This window comes from Caenorhabditis briggsae (assembly GCF_000004555.2).
Source record: "Caenorhabditis briggsae complete genome, chrV, whole genome shotgun sequence".
In the NCBI taxonomy this organism is placed as follows: Eukaryota; Metazoa; Nematoda; class Chromadorea; order Rhabditida; family Rhabditidae; genus Caenorhabditis; species Caenorhabditis briggsae.
In genome coordinates, this window is record NC_013488.2 from 18,520,051 (window position 1) to 18,533,130 (window position 13,080).

Genomic DNA, 13,080 nt, shown 5'->3' on the forward strand with positions numbered 1-13,080 from the left:
CACCCCATCAATGAAATATTGAAAACAAATTTACTTGTATCACAATTGACACCAGTCCATCCATCATCACAATCGCATGTGAAATCCGGAGTGATCCCGTTTACTGTAGTTGTACACTTTCCATTCACACACGGATCACCGTAATCGCAACGGTTGATTTCTGGAAGAAGTTGGGTTACTGTAGGTTTTGGAAAATCGATTCTAAAAACCCACAAACCTTCACAATTATTCCCGAAATAGGGATCTAAGCAATCACATTTGTATCCTCCATTGTTGGTTTCTTCACAAGTCCCACCGTACAGACATGTAGAAGCTGTGCACACATCGGAATCTGAATTTTTTAATTTTTATGATTTTCAGCTTTATTTTAAGCTATTTCAAGCAAAAATCGGGGTATTCCAAGCCAAATTTCATCTAAAAAGCTCACATTGACACTCTGTTCCAAAGAATCCGGGATCACAATCGCATGTATATTTATTATACTGCTGGTTGGTGACACATGTCCCATTGATACACGGACTTGGGTCACAAGCTGGTGGGACAGGGGTATCACACTCTCTTCCCGTCCAAAACGGTCCACAAGCACATGCGTATCCATCGGTTACGGTATCCGCCCAATTCACGCACACCCCATTTCCAATGTCCGCATTGCATAGAGACGTGTTGGTGCAGGGGTTCGGGTCCATTTCTGGAAATTTCGAGATTTTCAGATTGAAATCGAATTTTAGAAGGTCTAGGTTAACTTCTAAACGAACTTTCAGCGAAGTTACCTATTTTTTTTGTCATAAAAGCCCACCCAATTCATTCGCCACTTTGAACTCAAATATCTAAATTGCTGTGAGAGTTATGAACAATGTGTCAACTGATAAAATATTTGTCACAATATCACCAATATTTTATCAGTTGACAAATTTTTGATATCTTTTAAAGGAACCGAGATATTTGAGCTCTAGCTTAGGGTGGCATTTTTTAGATGGTGGACAGTGTTGCGAGTCATTTGTGAAGCTCTTAAAAAAGAGGATCAGCAAACAACTATTTTTCGATTTATAATTTTATCGGCTCTTCAAGGAGCTAAACTCGTGGGCTCACCAATGAATGTGTCGAGATGTTACCAGCTGAGCTACGGTGGAGCCAGCTGAGGCGGCCGAACATTACGAACACGACTGTCAACTTTGAGCCCCACTATCTCATCTCCTCTGATCGGTATCAAAAAGTGGTCAACTGATAAAATGTTTATCATGATATCACTATAATTTTATTAGTTGACCACTTTTTGATGTCTTTCACAGGAACCAAGATAACTTGGCTCAAAGTTGGCGCATTTATATATCCAATTGTTCGGCCGCCTCAATTGCGCCAGCTCAGCCGATAGCGGCGCGGCGATTTGAAAAATCCAGGATTTTCTAAAAATTCCCTTTACCTACCAACAGTCCCTGCTTCATACACAATACATCTTTGGTTCAATTTTCCACAATATTCTGAACTATTTCCACCGCATGGAGTTTTACAATCATTGTTCATATTTGAAGTGTCATTTGCAATTGGGGATTCAGATACCATGCACCATTGACCGCAGATTGCTGAAATTTGAGATTCAGGGATTCAGAATGTTTTCAAAACTCACTCAAATAGTTCATGGTTTTACTCTGAGTCTGCGCGAAATTATTGCATTTCGCAGATGTCATCTGATTATCACTGTATTTTGTTTGTAGTGCTCCAATCGTTACATAATCATATTTATAGCATCCATCGAATACCGGGGCCACTGGAAATCAGAAAATAAGCTTGTTAATTTTTTTTAAATTTTGAATAAATCCAAAATTTTAAAATCAAACCCTTAATCGTATTTGCTACTTCACACTTTCTCCCCTGCCAATCATCTGGACATGTACAGTAGTAATTAGAATCGTCTAGAATGCTTGAGCAGTTTCCACCATTCCAACACTTTGCAATTGCACAGATTTTGTCGACTGGGAATTTTCGAATTTGGCGGGAAATTCAAATATAGTACTTACATTCACAATTATCTCCAAATTGCTTATCAGTGCATTTACAGGTGTATCCGGTTGTCGAGTTATCTGACACTTGGCAAGTGGCACCTGATCGGCAGGGTGCCGAAGCGCAAACCGTTCCGACTTCTAAAAAGAAAAAATTACTGTAGCAACTAGGAATTCAAAGTTACCTGAATCACAATTGGATCCGGTGAAGCCTGGTTGACAGGAACATTCGTGACCGTCGATTTTCGAAGTGCATAGGAAATTGGTTGGATTTCCACAAGGATCACCACTACATTGGTCTTCGACTGGAAACAAAAAATTCTTCAATCTGAAGTCTTTTTTTCGAATTTTCCAAAAAAAAATTTTTTTTTGAAAAATTCAATTTTTCATAAAAATTTCATTTTTGTCACTACTCTTCTAATTTTCCAAATTTTCGAATCATAACTAATTTCTCTTAATTTCCAGGTTTTACCCTTCAAAATGAGCCCCCACACGGCTAGGCTCCGCCCACTGTGCATTTTTGGGCGCGTCGCGTGTCGATGTGAAATTTCAAAATGGGCGGAGCCTAGCCATGTTTGGGCTCATTTTGAAGCGCTTGATGAGCTGAGCATGTTTATAGCAGTTTTATATTGTGATAATTCCAATTTTTGTAAATTTTCAAGATGTGCGAAAAATCTTTTTTTCGGAATTTTCTGAAGTTGTCTTTATAACATGATTTGAGAATTACCAGAATTGCCAGAAATTCTAATTTCTTCGAAATATCAAATTTCCGTGAATTTCGGAGTACTGAAGCTTTGTAATTATCGAATAAACTACGTCTCAACTTCGAGACCTTATATCCCGTTTCTTGTGAAAGATATCGAGAAGTGATCAACTGACAAAATGCTTATCATAATATCACCAAAATTTTATCAGCTAACAACTTCTTGATGTCTTTCACAAGAACCGAGATAAATTGGCCCAACTTTGACGGTTTAGGCGGGCTTCTTTTAGAAGGAATACGGTCGGTAACTGTGAACCTCTATATCTCATTTTTTGTTGGTGCTATCAAAAAGTGATCAACTGATAATATGCTTATCATAATATCAGCAACATTTTATCAGTTGACATAATTTTGATATCTTTTACACGAACCATGATAAATTGGCTCAAAGTCAAACTCACTCGTATCACAAGGCAAGGTCCCGTTTGTAGTTCCATCAATACACCAACAATTGTCCGGTGCACAACCGTACTCGTATACTGTAGACACATTTGTACTGGAAATCAGTGTAGTTGTCACAGAAGTGCATAGTCCAAAATTCGGACATCCATGGGGTGGATTTACGGATGCTGCCACATAGGAGACAGTTTGATGGTTACTGTAGGGAATCTTCAGGAGGAATATAAAAATTGAGAGAAGCATTTTTGGGGAGTTAAGAGCTTGTGGAGAGAAAAAAGAGCTGTGAATTCCAAAATGATGAATAGTTCATAATTTTAGGAAACAACACAATAGAAAACCTTTCACACTTGGGTCACCAATAGCAACGGACACCTCTCCCTTTTGTGAAAGGTGGACAATAGAGCGCACATGCCTCATTAATTAATAATTATTGTTTTTGGAGTTTTGTGATTTTATAACCAATTTGGAAGTTTTAAACTTTATTTATTTTCAAAATATAACCTGTATTAGAAGAGCCCCCATAACTTTCAACTTTCAACCATCTTTTCTCGGTTCCTGTGAGTTATCAAAAAGTTTTCAACTGATAAATTGTTTATCATAATATCACAAGTATATTATCAGTTGACACATTTTTGATATCTAATATAAAAACCGAGATAATTGAGGTCAATCTTGACATTTCCAAAAGCTTTTCTTTATTTAAATTTTATCAATATTCGATTGAATTCCTGTACTTTTTCTTGATTCCCAAAACCCATCAATCTCAAAATTTCAATAACAATCCAACTGTCTTCATTAGAAACCAAAAATGAAACAAATCAACATTTGTCGTGCTCCACACAAGTTCCATTACTATTTCTGGCGAATCCAGCTGCACAAATGCATCCCGAGAAGCATTGATCGCGTAGTGGAACCTTCTGAATCGTCGCCATTCCGCAGATATTGTCATCCGAAATACATTTGGACCATTCCTCGTTCACAGGACAGTCAGTGGCTGGAAATTTTCAATTTTAAAAGAGCTTGTAGCAGATAAGACTTCCACAAATTTCATATGTCAACTTCGAGCTCAATTATCTCGGTTCCTATGCAAGATATTAAAAGTATGTTAACTGATAAAATGTTTATCATGAAATTAGCAACATTTCATCAGTTGACACATTTTTGATATCTTTCACAAAACTCGAGATAATTGGGCTCAAAGATTACGGTATTCAATTCCACTCACTCTTAAAACAATGTCTATTGTGAACGCATGTTCCGTTGCTGTCCAATTTGTAACTTGGTCTACAGACACATCCAGGCGTGCACATTTCCGTGTGCATGTTCTTATCGCATTCGGTAACACCTGAACAAAGTTGACGGCATTTTGGAAGGCAGTCGGTGTACTCCTCAGTTCCCAAGCAAGTGATTTCTGAAGATCAGAACTTTTGCGTCAATTCCCACAACTTCTCTTACCATTATGATCATGATCCGGACAACTGGCCAGTGTCACACACTTCCCATTCTTCTTCACAAATCCGGCTGCACAAATGCACTTCTTGTTGCACTTCTTATTGTGGGGTCCCGGACAGTTTGGTTCGGGGTTTTTGCAAGTTCCAGCACACTTCTCACATCGGTACTCTTCATTGTCTCCGCAAACTTGCTCCAGTGGACAGTCCTTCGACTTGTAGCATTCTCCGTCGCTGGATCTAACGAATCCGGCAGCGCATGCGCATCCTTGGCCACAGTGTTTGGTACACATCATGCTCTGGAAAAGGTTATAGTACTTTCAGCTCAATTATCTCGATTCTTGTGAAAAAAATATTAGAACCAAAGGACCGAAACCCCAAGGAAAAATTTTTAGGACCGTTTGGAACGGCTAAGATCCTTTTAGCATTTAATTCTGAACATTTATGTAGTTCACAACTTTTTTCTATCTACCGTAGTTTCTGACATTTGTGAGATTTGCGTCTTTAAAGTTGTCGCCACCCTTCGTCTGGAGCCGAAGAGGATGCGTCACCTTTAAAGACACATAGCTCCGAAACTACAGTATCTAGATAAATTTTGTAAACTATGAAAGTGTGTAGAGTTTAATTTTGAGTATGAGTGTAGTTGACAGCTTCTCAGTAGCTTGTCTTGCTTTTGAGATATAGGGCTTAGATGTCACCTGTCCTAATTACCCCCAATTAACTCACAATTCCAATTCCTGGACACTTTTCCTCACTGCACTTGTTCAAACAATCGCTCATCGTTTGATTCCTTGGACACACACTTGGTGAATTCCCTGGTGACGTGGAATTTGTTGTTCCATTGGTATGAATAATACTGACACATGCTACTTGAATTGGGCTGGAAAAAGTTTTAAATTCTGAAAATGTCTGAAATCCATGGAGCCATCCGAATTACCATGGTGCCATCAAACACTGAACTTCAGTTTCCTCACAAATCTCATTTGATCTACATCTGATGACGTCACATCCCTGACGAGCTGTTGAGTTTTGATTAGCATTCATTGGGACGCATGAGACGGCTTTTGGGCTGGAAATTTCAGATTTTCCACCTAATTTTCCAAGTTTTCGAGGTTCCAGCCGAAGATTTGACCTACCACGGAGCTATCAAGCAATCTAGGTTTCGTTCTACACATTTCTCCCCATCTGGACAGGTTACTGTACCACAACCACTAGATTTTGGAACACAGGAAATGTAAGGAGTGCTAGAACAGAAAAATTATGTTTTTTGAATTAATGGTCAGCTTGTACCAAGCCTGCCCATCACCACAGTTCAGGAATGTCTCATTACAAATCTCGTCATCCGGGCATTTGACATTTTTACAGGTTACTGTAGAAAAGTTACGCGGATTAGAAGATGGCACACAAGAGATGTATGGAGTAGTGCTAAATTTCTAGAATGAGAAATGCGAGAAAAATTTGGCGGTACCATGGAGGATTCGGACAAGCATAGGATTCTTCACAAACTTCGCCAGTGGGGCATTTGACAACTTCACAGCCATAGATAGTGCGATTGGGGTTAAATGCAATGGGCACACGAACACAGGACACTTTTTTGGGACTAAATTGATCTACTGTAGGTGACAAATAACATAAAATTTTATGGAAAAATTAGTGTTGAAAAAAAATTCAGAAAAAATTTCTTGGAATTGTTTTCTTTTTTTCAAAAATTGGACATTTTAAGTTCTTTAACTGAAATTGAATTTAAAAATGCTTCAAAATGAGCCCAAACTCGACTAGGGTCCGCCCACTTTGATTTTTCAGACGCGTCGCGGTCGTGCGTCGCGTGCGAAATTTCAAAGTGGGCGGAGCCTCGTCGTGTTTAGCTTGGTACCATAGGACGTCAGAATATGGGGACATCTTCAACTGATTCAAATGACATTTTCTGACTGTCCCAAATGATTACTTTGGCCTGTACCATATGGTACCATTGCACTTCACCAATTGGTACCATTGCCATGCATCATAGGACGCCAACATATGGAGACATGTTTTACATATTTTTACGTTGGTCTGTACCATATGGTACCGTAGAAACAATGGTAACCCTACGATACCATAGGAACCATAATTACCATATGGTACCACGGTAATCTACCATATTTAAATTCTATTTTTTCGAATAAAATTCTACAGGTGAAAATGTATCGTAAAATGTGAAGAAAATTAAAATATTAAAAAATAAGGAAATACACACTTTCAAGTTGAAAAAAAATTACCATGGCGCCACAAAGCATTGTACAGTAGTCTCCTCACAGCTCTCTCCAACTGGACACGTCACACTGGCACAGCTATTCAGAGTGTCATTCTGGGTCATGTCCAGAACACACATGGCATGACGGGGGCTGAAATTTTTTTTCTGAATATTTTTTTTTTCAAATTTCAATTTTTTACCATGGAGCCTTTGCACATTGACCATTGCTTCTTGACAAGTTTCTCCAGCTTCACATCTCATTGTATCACATCCACCGGCCAAGTTGTCCACTACAGTAGTGTTCACACATGCTCCATAGGTCTCGCTGAAAGTTTGAAAAATTGTATTATATGGTACGATATGGCAACGGTAAATGGTACCATATGGTACGATATGGTAAATGACAATGATACTACATGGTTCGCTAAAATGGAGGGCAATGGTGTCATATGGTGCCATATGATGAATGGCAATGGTACCATAAACTACAATATGGTAAATGACTTTGGTACCATATAGTACGACATGGTGAAGAGAAATTGTACCATATGGTACGATAGGGTAAATAGCAATGGTACCATGTGGTACGATATTGAGAAGGAAAATGGTATCATATGGTACTATTCGGTAAAGGGCAATGGGACCATATGGTACGATAATGTGAAGGGCAATGGTACCATATTTTTAGTGAAATGGTACCACATAACACGATTTTATCACTTACCATGGAGGCGTTGTGCAATTTCTCTCCAAGTTCTGACACTCGGTTCCTGAAGCGCATCTCATGGTGGAGCATGGGGTGATTTGGACTAAAATCCGAATTTAAGAGATTTGGCGGGAAATTCGAAATTCAAAATTTACTATTAAAATCTGTGGCATTATCATTCAGTGGAGCCAATGGACTTGGAGTATCGGAATAGTCTGAAAATTTTGAAATATATCTGAAAACCGAAAACCCCCCATAAGAGAAACAAAAGGATAGATTTGAAAGTTGTTTTTATTTGAAAAAAATGGCAAAACTGAAAATTTCAGAAAAAGAAAAGAACTAATTTACAGGAAAAATGAAAAAGTATATAAAGCTTTTTTGTTGGGAAAATCAATAAATGTTTCCTTTCTGAGCGTCACAATCGTTCTGTGTGACACATTGTCCACGCTTGTTGCGGAAGAAGCCTTCCTGGCAGACACATCCTCCAGAACGGCACACTTGGGCACACATGCGCTGAAAATTGGGATTATTATGGGTGAAATTAGACCATATGGTTCCCATAAACGATTTGGTTTAAAATTAGGGACTATATGTTATAAATTAATCTAAAAAAAAGATAACAAATATCGTTGTTATGGTTCCTATGGTCCCATATGGTACAATATGGTACAGGCCAACTTAACCATATGGAACGGACATAAAATGTCATTGTATCAGTTTAACATGTCCCAATATATAGACTTCATATGGTAACATTTGACAAAGGGCAATGGTACCATAGGATAAAAGGTAAATGTACCATATGATAATGAGTAATGGTGAAATATGGTAAAAATTAATATGGTTTCTATTGTGACGAACTTATGACCCCTATTATTTCCATGGTACTCACCGGTTCCTCATTGCAATTCACATCGGAGCAAGCTGTCTTACACTGCACCCACTTCTGATTCTTTCCTGGACATCTCTTATCTCCTGGAGCCGGTGCATCATTCAACGGCTCGCACTGAGCAATTGGTGGACATGGTGCACGAATGCATTGAACCTCATGAAGTACACATTGAGTACCAACCAAGCAGCTAGTAGCGGCGCATGGATTCTCTTCAACACATCCGGCACGAAGTGGACACTTTCCATCTGGCTTGAGGGTGTCACAACTCATTGGGCGAGTCAGAGCGCATCCTCCAGATGTTCCACATCTGACGGTCATGCAGGTTCCGTCTTGGACTTGCCTTGGCTCACGGACTGGGAAGGGCTGGATGAGCTTTTTTGGGCGGCATTCTGGGGTTGGAAGGCAAGGGGCTTTGACACAAGTGTTTTGTACCATGACGCATTCGTGGGAGGACTTGCATTTGGTGTTGTCGCAGGCTGGAAAGGAAGTGATGTGTCGAGGCTAGCTCAGACTAGCTGAGACTAGCTTAGACTGGACTAGACTAGCTCAGATCATCTTTAGCTAGTTTAGACTAGCCCTGACTACCTTGAAGTAGCTTAAACTAGATGATTAAGCTGTCTCAGACAAGCCTAGACTAGCTTAGGCTAGCTCGTACTAGTTGATGCTAGCTTAGACTAGGTTAGACTAGTTTATGCTAGCTTACACTAGCCTAGACTAGCTTAGACTAGCTTGGACTAGCTTAGCCTAGCTTAGAGCTAGCTTAGACTAGGTTAGATTAGTTTATGCTAGCTTACACTAGCTTAGACTAGGTTAGACTAGCTTGGACTAGCTTAGACTAGGTTAGACTAGCTTAGAGCTAGCGTATACTAGCTTAGACTAGGTTAGATTAGTTTATGCTAGCTTAGATTACCTTAGACTAACTAAGGCTAGCTTAACTAACCCTAGCTAACTCTAGCTCACTCTAGCTTCTTCCAACTCTACCCTGACTCACTTTTCTCTAATGGATCAGCTAGACACTGTGGTCCTTGCTTGCACCCAATGCATCCGGCTGGCTCAACCATCAAACATCCTCCACGCCCGGCGCATCTGACATTGGCGCAGGTGATCGATGCTGGTGGATCTTCTGGTACTAAAATTGCATTTTTCGAGCTTCGCGGAAGTGTTTTGGTACCTTTCACACAACGCGCACGTGAGTTGACAACTTGACACTGGGTTGGGGGTGCGCACAGGACAGTGGAACAGAGGTGTGGGTTAACTTAAGGATAGAAGATGTCCGATTCGTTAGAATGAGCAGACAAAGGGATTTAGGACAGATAGAACACAAAACTTCAAGGGTGAGATATCAACCAATTAAAATTATAGAAGCTTACCTGGAATACACGTGGCCTCTCCATTCTTCGGGACACATTTGTGTCCAGCGGCACACTCGGCAAGGTTGCATGGGTTCTCATCGACAGGAGCTTCTGAAAATCTGACCCTACGAGAGATCAAGGATCCTAAGACCTACCAACAGCTGGGCACTCGGCCTCCTTGACACATTCTCCTTGCATGTTTCTCAAAAAGCCACTCTTACACGAGCATCCATCCATACAAGCCATCAAACAGTTCACCAATGGAGCATTCTTCTGGGGACACTTTTTCTCGGTGCATGGGTTGTGGCACGTGTTGTGCTCCTCGTTTTTCCCACAGGTGGTGTTGGCTGGAGCTGGAAGGATGGCTGGGAGCACGGGAGCAGTAGCATTGGCTGTTTGAGAACACTCCTCTTTCTTCACACAGGCATTATCGGAGCGTCTGAAGAAGCCAGAGTCGCATTGGCATCCGATGACGCATTGCATGGTGCAGAAGGACTGGAAAAAAGATTTACAGTACCTGAATTTTTTTTTCAATTTTTCCTAAAATCTGGCCTTCAATTTAGTTCCAAAAAGCAACATTCTAGCCCCTCTAGAAGCCGAGTTACAGCCGTTCAAAGTTAAAAGAGACTCAGACAGTTAGCGTGTTTCGTCGTCTGCGTCTCTAGCCTCCGGAACTTCAAATGACTGTATCTTGGCTTCCAGTGGTCCTAGAAATATGATTTTGATACTGAAACCTCTAATTTTTGTTGCTCTTTAACTCTGAAATAAAAATATACAAAAATTTATTGGTGGAAATGTCCAAAACTCAGCTGATAAATCGGTTTTCTATATCTTATTGACAGATACTGTAAGTACCAGATTCTACTGAAACTTCCAATTTCTGGAAAAAAAATATTTACTAGGTTTAGGTCCAAATTCGTTTTCAACATCACTTTTCTACGACCACTGGGAGCTGAGATTGAGCCATCTGAAGTTTTGGGGGCTAGAGACGCAGACGACGAGACACTCTAACTGTCTGCGTCTCTCCAAAACTTCAAACGGGTGTATCTTAGCTCCTAGAGGTGCTAGAACCTTGATTTCAGTCTCCTGAAATGCCTGAAAACCAACTGGAAACTCCATTTTTTGTATATCTTATGGATTGGTACTGTGAACTAGCTCTGGCCAGCTGAACCGATATTAAGCTAGCTTAGGAAAGCTGAGTCAGCTCAGGATAAAGTTGCAATTGACGACTTACTGGGTTTGGGATCTCACAGGATGGCTCGCAAGCAGATCCACAAGTGTTGAATGTCTCGTGATCCTTGCATTCTTGGTCTGGAAGGAATTCAAAGTTTTAGCAAAAACTTCTAGATATCGATATCCAAGGAGCCCTAACTCGGTTCGAAATGGACCAAACTGGGTCAAATTTTTTTGAAAATTGAAGCTTTAAAATAAAAAAATTGATCCAAATCAGCCGAAATTTTGGAAACTCACTTCTACTAGATGAAAGTTGTCCGCTGGCGAGTCCGACCAGCAAACTGGCACCCAACAAAACGATCACCTTCATTTCTATGTGTTGTGTTCCTCTGAGCGAGAAACTGTAAAACTAAGGCCGTCAAGTTTGCCATTTTATAGCTGAGGAAGAGAAGAACAATAAAAAGATTGAAAGAAAATCCATGAACAAAAAAAAACCTGGGCGGAGAGGAGTCAAAAGACCAGACATCTGGAGTTTGCAAAGGAAAAAAAAATAAACAAAAGGATTGATTTTCAATTTTCGGAAGTGTTTTTTTTCTAGTTTTATTTCCAGGTATCAAAAAATGCAAAAAAACTTCAAAATCGAAAATTTCAGTCATAATCTAGCTATAAAAATAGTCCAGAAACCATAAAAACAGAAAAATCTAGGAAAAATCAAAATGTGATTTTTGTGACTAATCCCCAAGTCCTAGAAAAAAGACGGCAAAACAAAAAGATCAAAAAGCAAATGGAAAACATGTGTGGCTCCTAAAAATTCGGAAAAAAAAATTACACAAATTTTTTGGGAGGATCGAAAAATCAGAAAACCGGACCGTCCGTTTTGAGCCTATATATCTCACTTCTTTTGAAAGGAATCAAAAAGTTGTCAACGAATAAAATGTTTATCATAATATCAGCAATATTTTATCAGTTGACAACTTTTCGATATCTTTTACAGAAAATGAGATACATGGGTTCAAGTTCGACGATTCGGGTGGCGTTCTATTAGAGTGTTTAGGGTATTTTGTAGCCTGAAATTAAAAAATTATGAAATGTCATGAAACTTGGGGTAGAATGTAAAAATTTTGGCCGAGTGGGGGATTAAAACTGAACGAAAAAAAGAATTCAGAGTGGGATGCCGAAATCGAAGGGTTAATCCGTTTTTCCCAATGGAAATCTCAAACCGCCGCCCGTATTTCATTTTATTTTTCGGTCTTTTTTTTTCAAAAAAAAGATGATGTATGGTCATAGTTTTCGGGGTGGAAAATGAAAAGTTGGAATGCAGAAATTCAGAAATTCGGAAATACAGAAATTCAGAAATTCAGAAATTCAGAAATTCAGAAATTCAGAAATTCAGAAATTCAGAAATTCAGAAATTCAGAAATTCAGAAATTCAGAAATTCAGAAATTCTAGAAAATTCGAATATCACTCAAAAATTCAAACTTCGCTTGAAAATTAAAGTTTCGCTCGAAAAATCAAAAATCGCTCGAAAGACCAGAAAATTAGAGAAAGAAGATCCAATATATATTATTTTTCGCCATAGTCACGAATATTTGCCAAATAGGCAGATTTAGATGACATCATGAAAATGTATATACTTCCGTTTCAAACTTTTCTGTAAACAATATTTTCTAGGCATTTACAAACTTTTGAATTGATCTAGGAAAACGCTGAAAATGAAAGCTTTCTGAAGAGTTCAACGAAACAAGAAACCAAAAAGTCAACTTCCTTCATTCAAATGAATAAAAGACACAAATCAGAAGAAAAACAATTTTCTTTTATACCTGGTATGTGTGTCAATAAACGTCATGATTTTACAATTAATGACCTTGGTACAAAAAAAACCAAGGCAGAAGGAAAAGAAATCGTAGAAAAACCAAAAAATCAGTCTGTGTCACAAATTGACCAAATCGAAAAATTGGTTTTGTCGAAATTTACGACTTTTGGAACGAAACAAAAAGAGAACAAAGACTGTTTCGGGGAACTAGACAATTACACCAGCACGCCAAAAGGGAATTATGAGTCAGATGGGGGGGGGGGGGGGATATCTGTGATGTCACTGGAAAAAAGATCAAAATGA

The 13,080-nt window shown here is 39.1% G+C and overlaps 3 protein-coding genes across 3 annotated transcripts in view; all 3 read right to left on the reverse strand.

Moving 5' to 3' along the window:
- Positions 1-3,402, reverse strand: part of Cbr-tag-336 — a gene marked incomplete at both ends in the record, with an annotated part of 5,356 nt that extends 1,954 nt beyond the window's left edge. Inside the window, 9 exons of the mRNA XM_045238557.1 lie at positions 35-160; positions 218-331; positions 428-688; positions 1,425-1,580; positions 1,625-1,765; positions 1,836-1,970; positions 2,016-2,138; positions 2,183-2,302; positions 3,162-3,402. Coding sequence (XP_045097115.1) covers positions 35-160; positions 218-331; positions 428-688; positions 1,425-1,580; positions 1,625-1,765; positions 1,836-1,970; positions 2,016-2,138; positions 2,183-2,302; positions 3,162-3,402 — 1,417 coding nt within the window. The remainder of the gene's footprint in view (positions 1-34; positions 161-217; positions 332-427; positions 689-1,424; positions 1,581-1,624; positions 1,766-1,835; positions 1,971-2,015; positions 2,139-2,182; positions 2,303-3,161) is intronic.
- Positions 3,403-3,977: 575 nt separating this feature from the next.
- CBG20701 lies at positions 3,978-7,626 on the reverse strand (the record flags this gene model as incomplete). Its single annotated transcript, XM_045238558.1, has 8 exons — positions 3,978-4,153; positions 4,385-4,570; positions 4,615-4,906; positions 5,334-5,487; positions 5,545-5,676; positions 5,744-5,851; positions 6,866-7,165; positions 7,565-7,626. 8 exons carry the CDS (start codon positions 7,624-7,626, stop codon positions 3,978-3,980), a joined length of 1,410 nt encoding a protein of 469 aa, XP_045097116.1.
- A 310-nt stretch (positions 7,627-7,936) lies between these two features.
- CBG20702 overlaps positions 7,937-13,080 on the reverse strand; it is a gene marked incomplete at both ends in the record, with an annotated part of 30,183 nt that continues 25,039 nt past the window's right edge. Inside the window, 5 exons of the mRNA XM_002631490.1 lie at positions 7,937-8,059; positions 8,439-8,914; positions 9,439-9,693; positions 9,809-9,898; positions 9,946-10,155. Coding sequence (XP_002631536.1) covers positions 7,937-8,059; positions 8,439-8,914; positions 9,439-9,693; positions 9,809-9,898; positions 9,946-10,155 — 1,154 coding nt within the window. The remainder of the gene's footprint in view (positions 8,060-8,438; positions 8,915-9,438; positions 9,694-9,808; positions 9,899-9,945; positions 10,156-13,080) is intronic.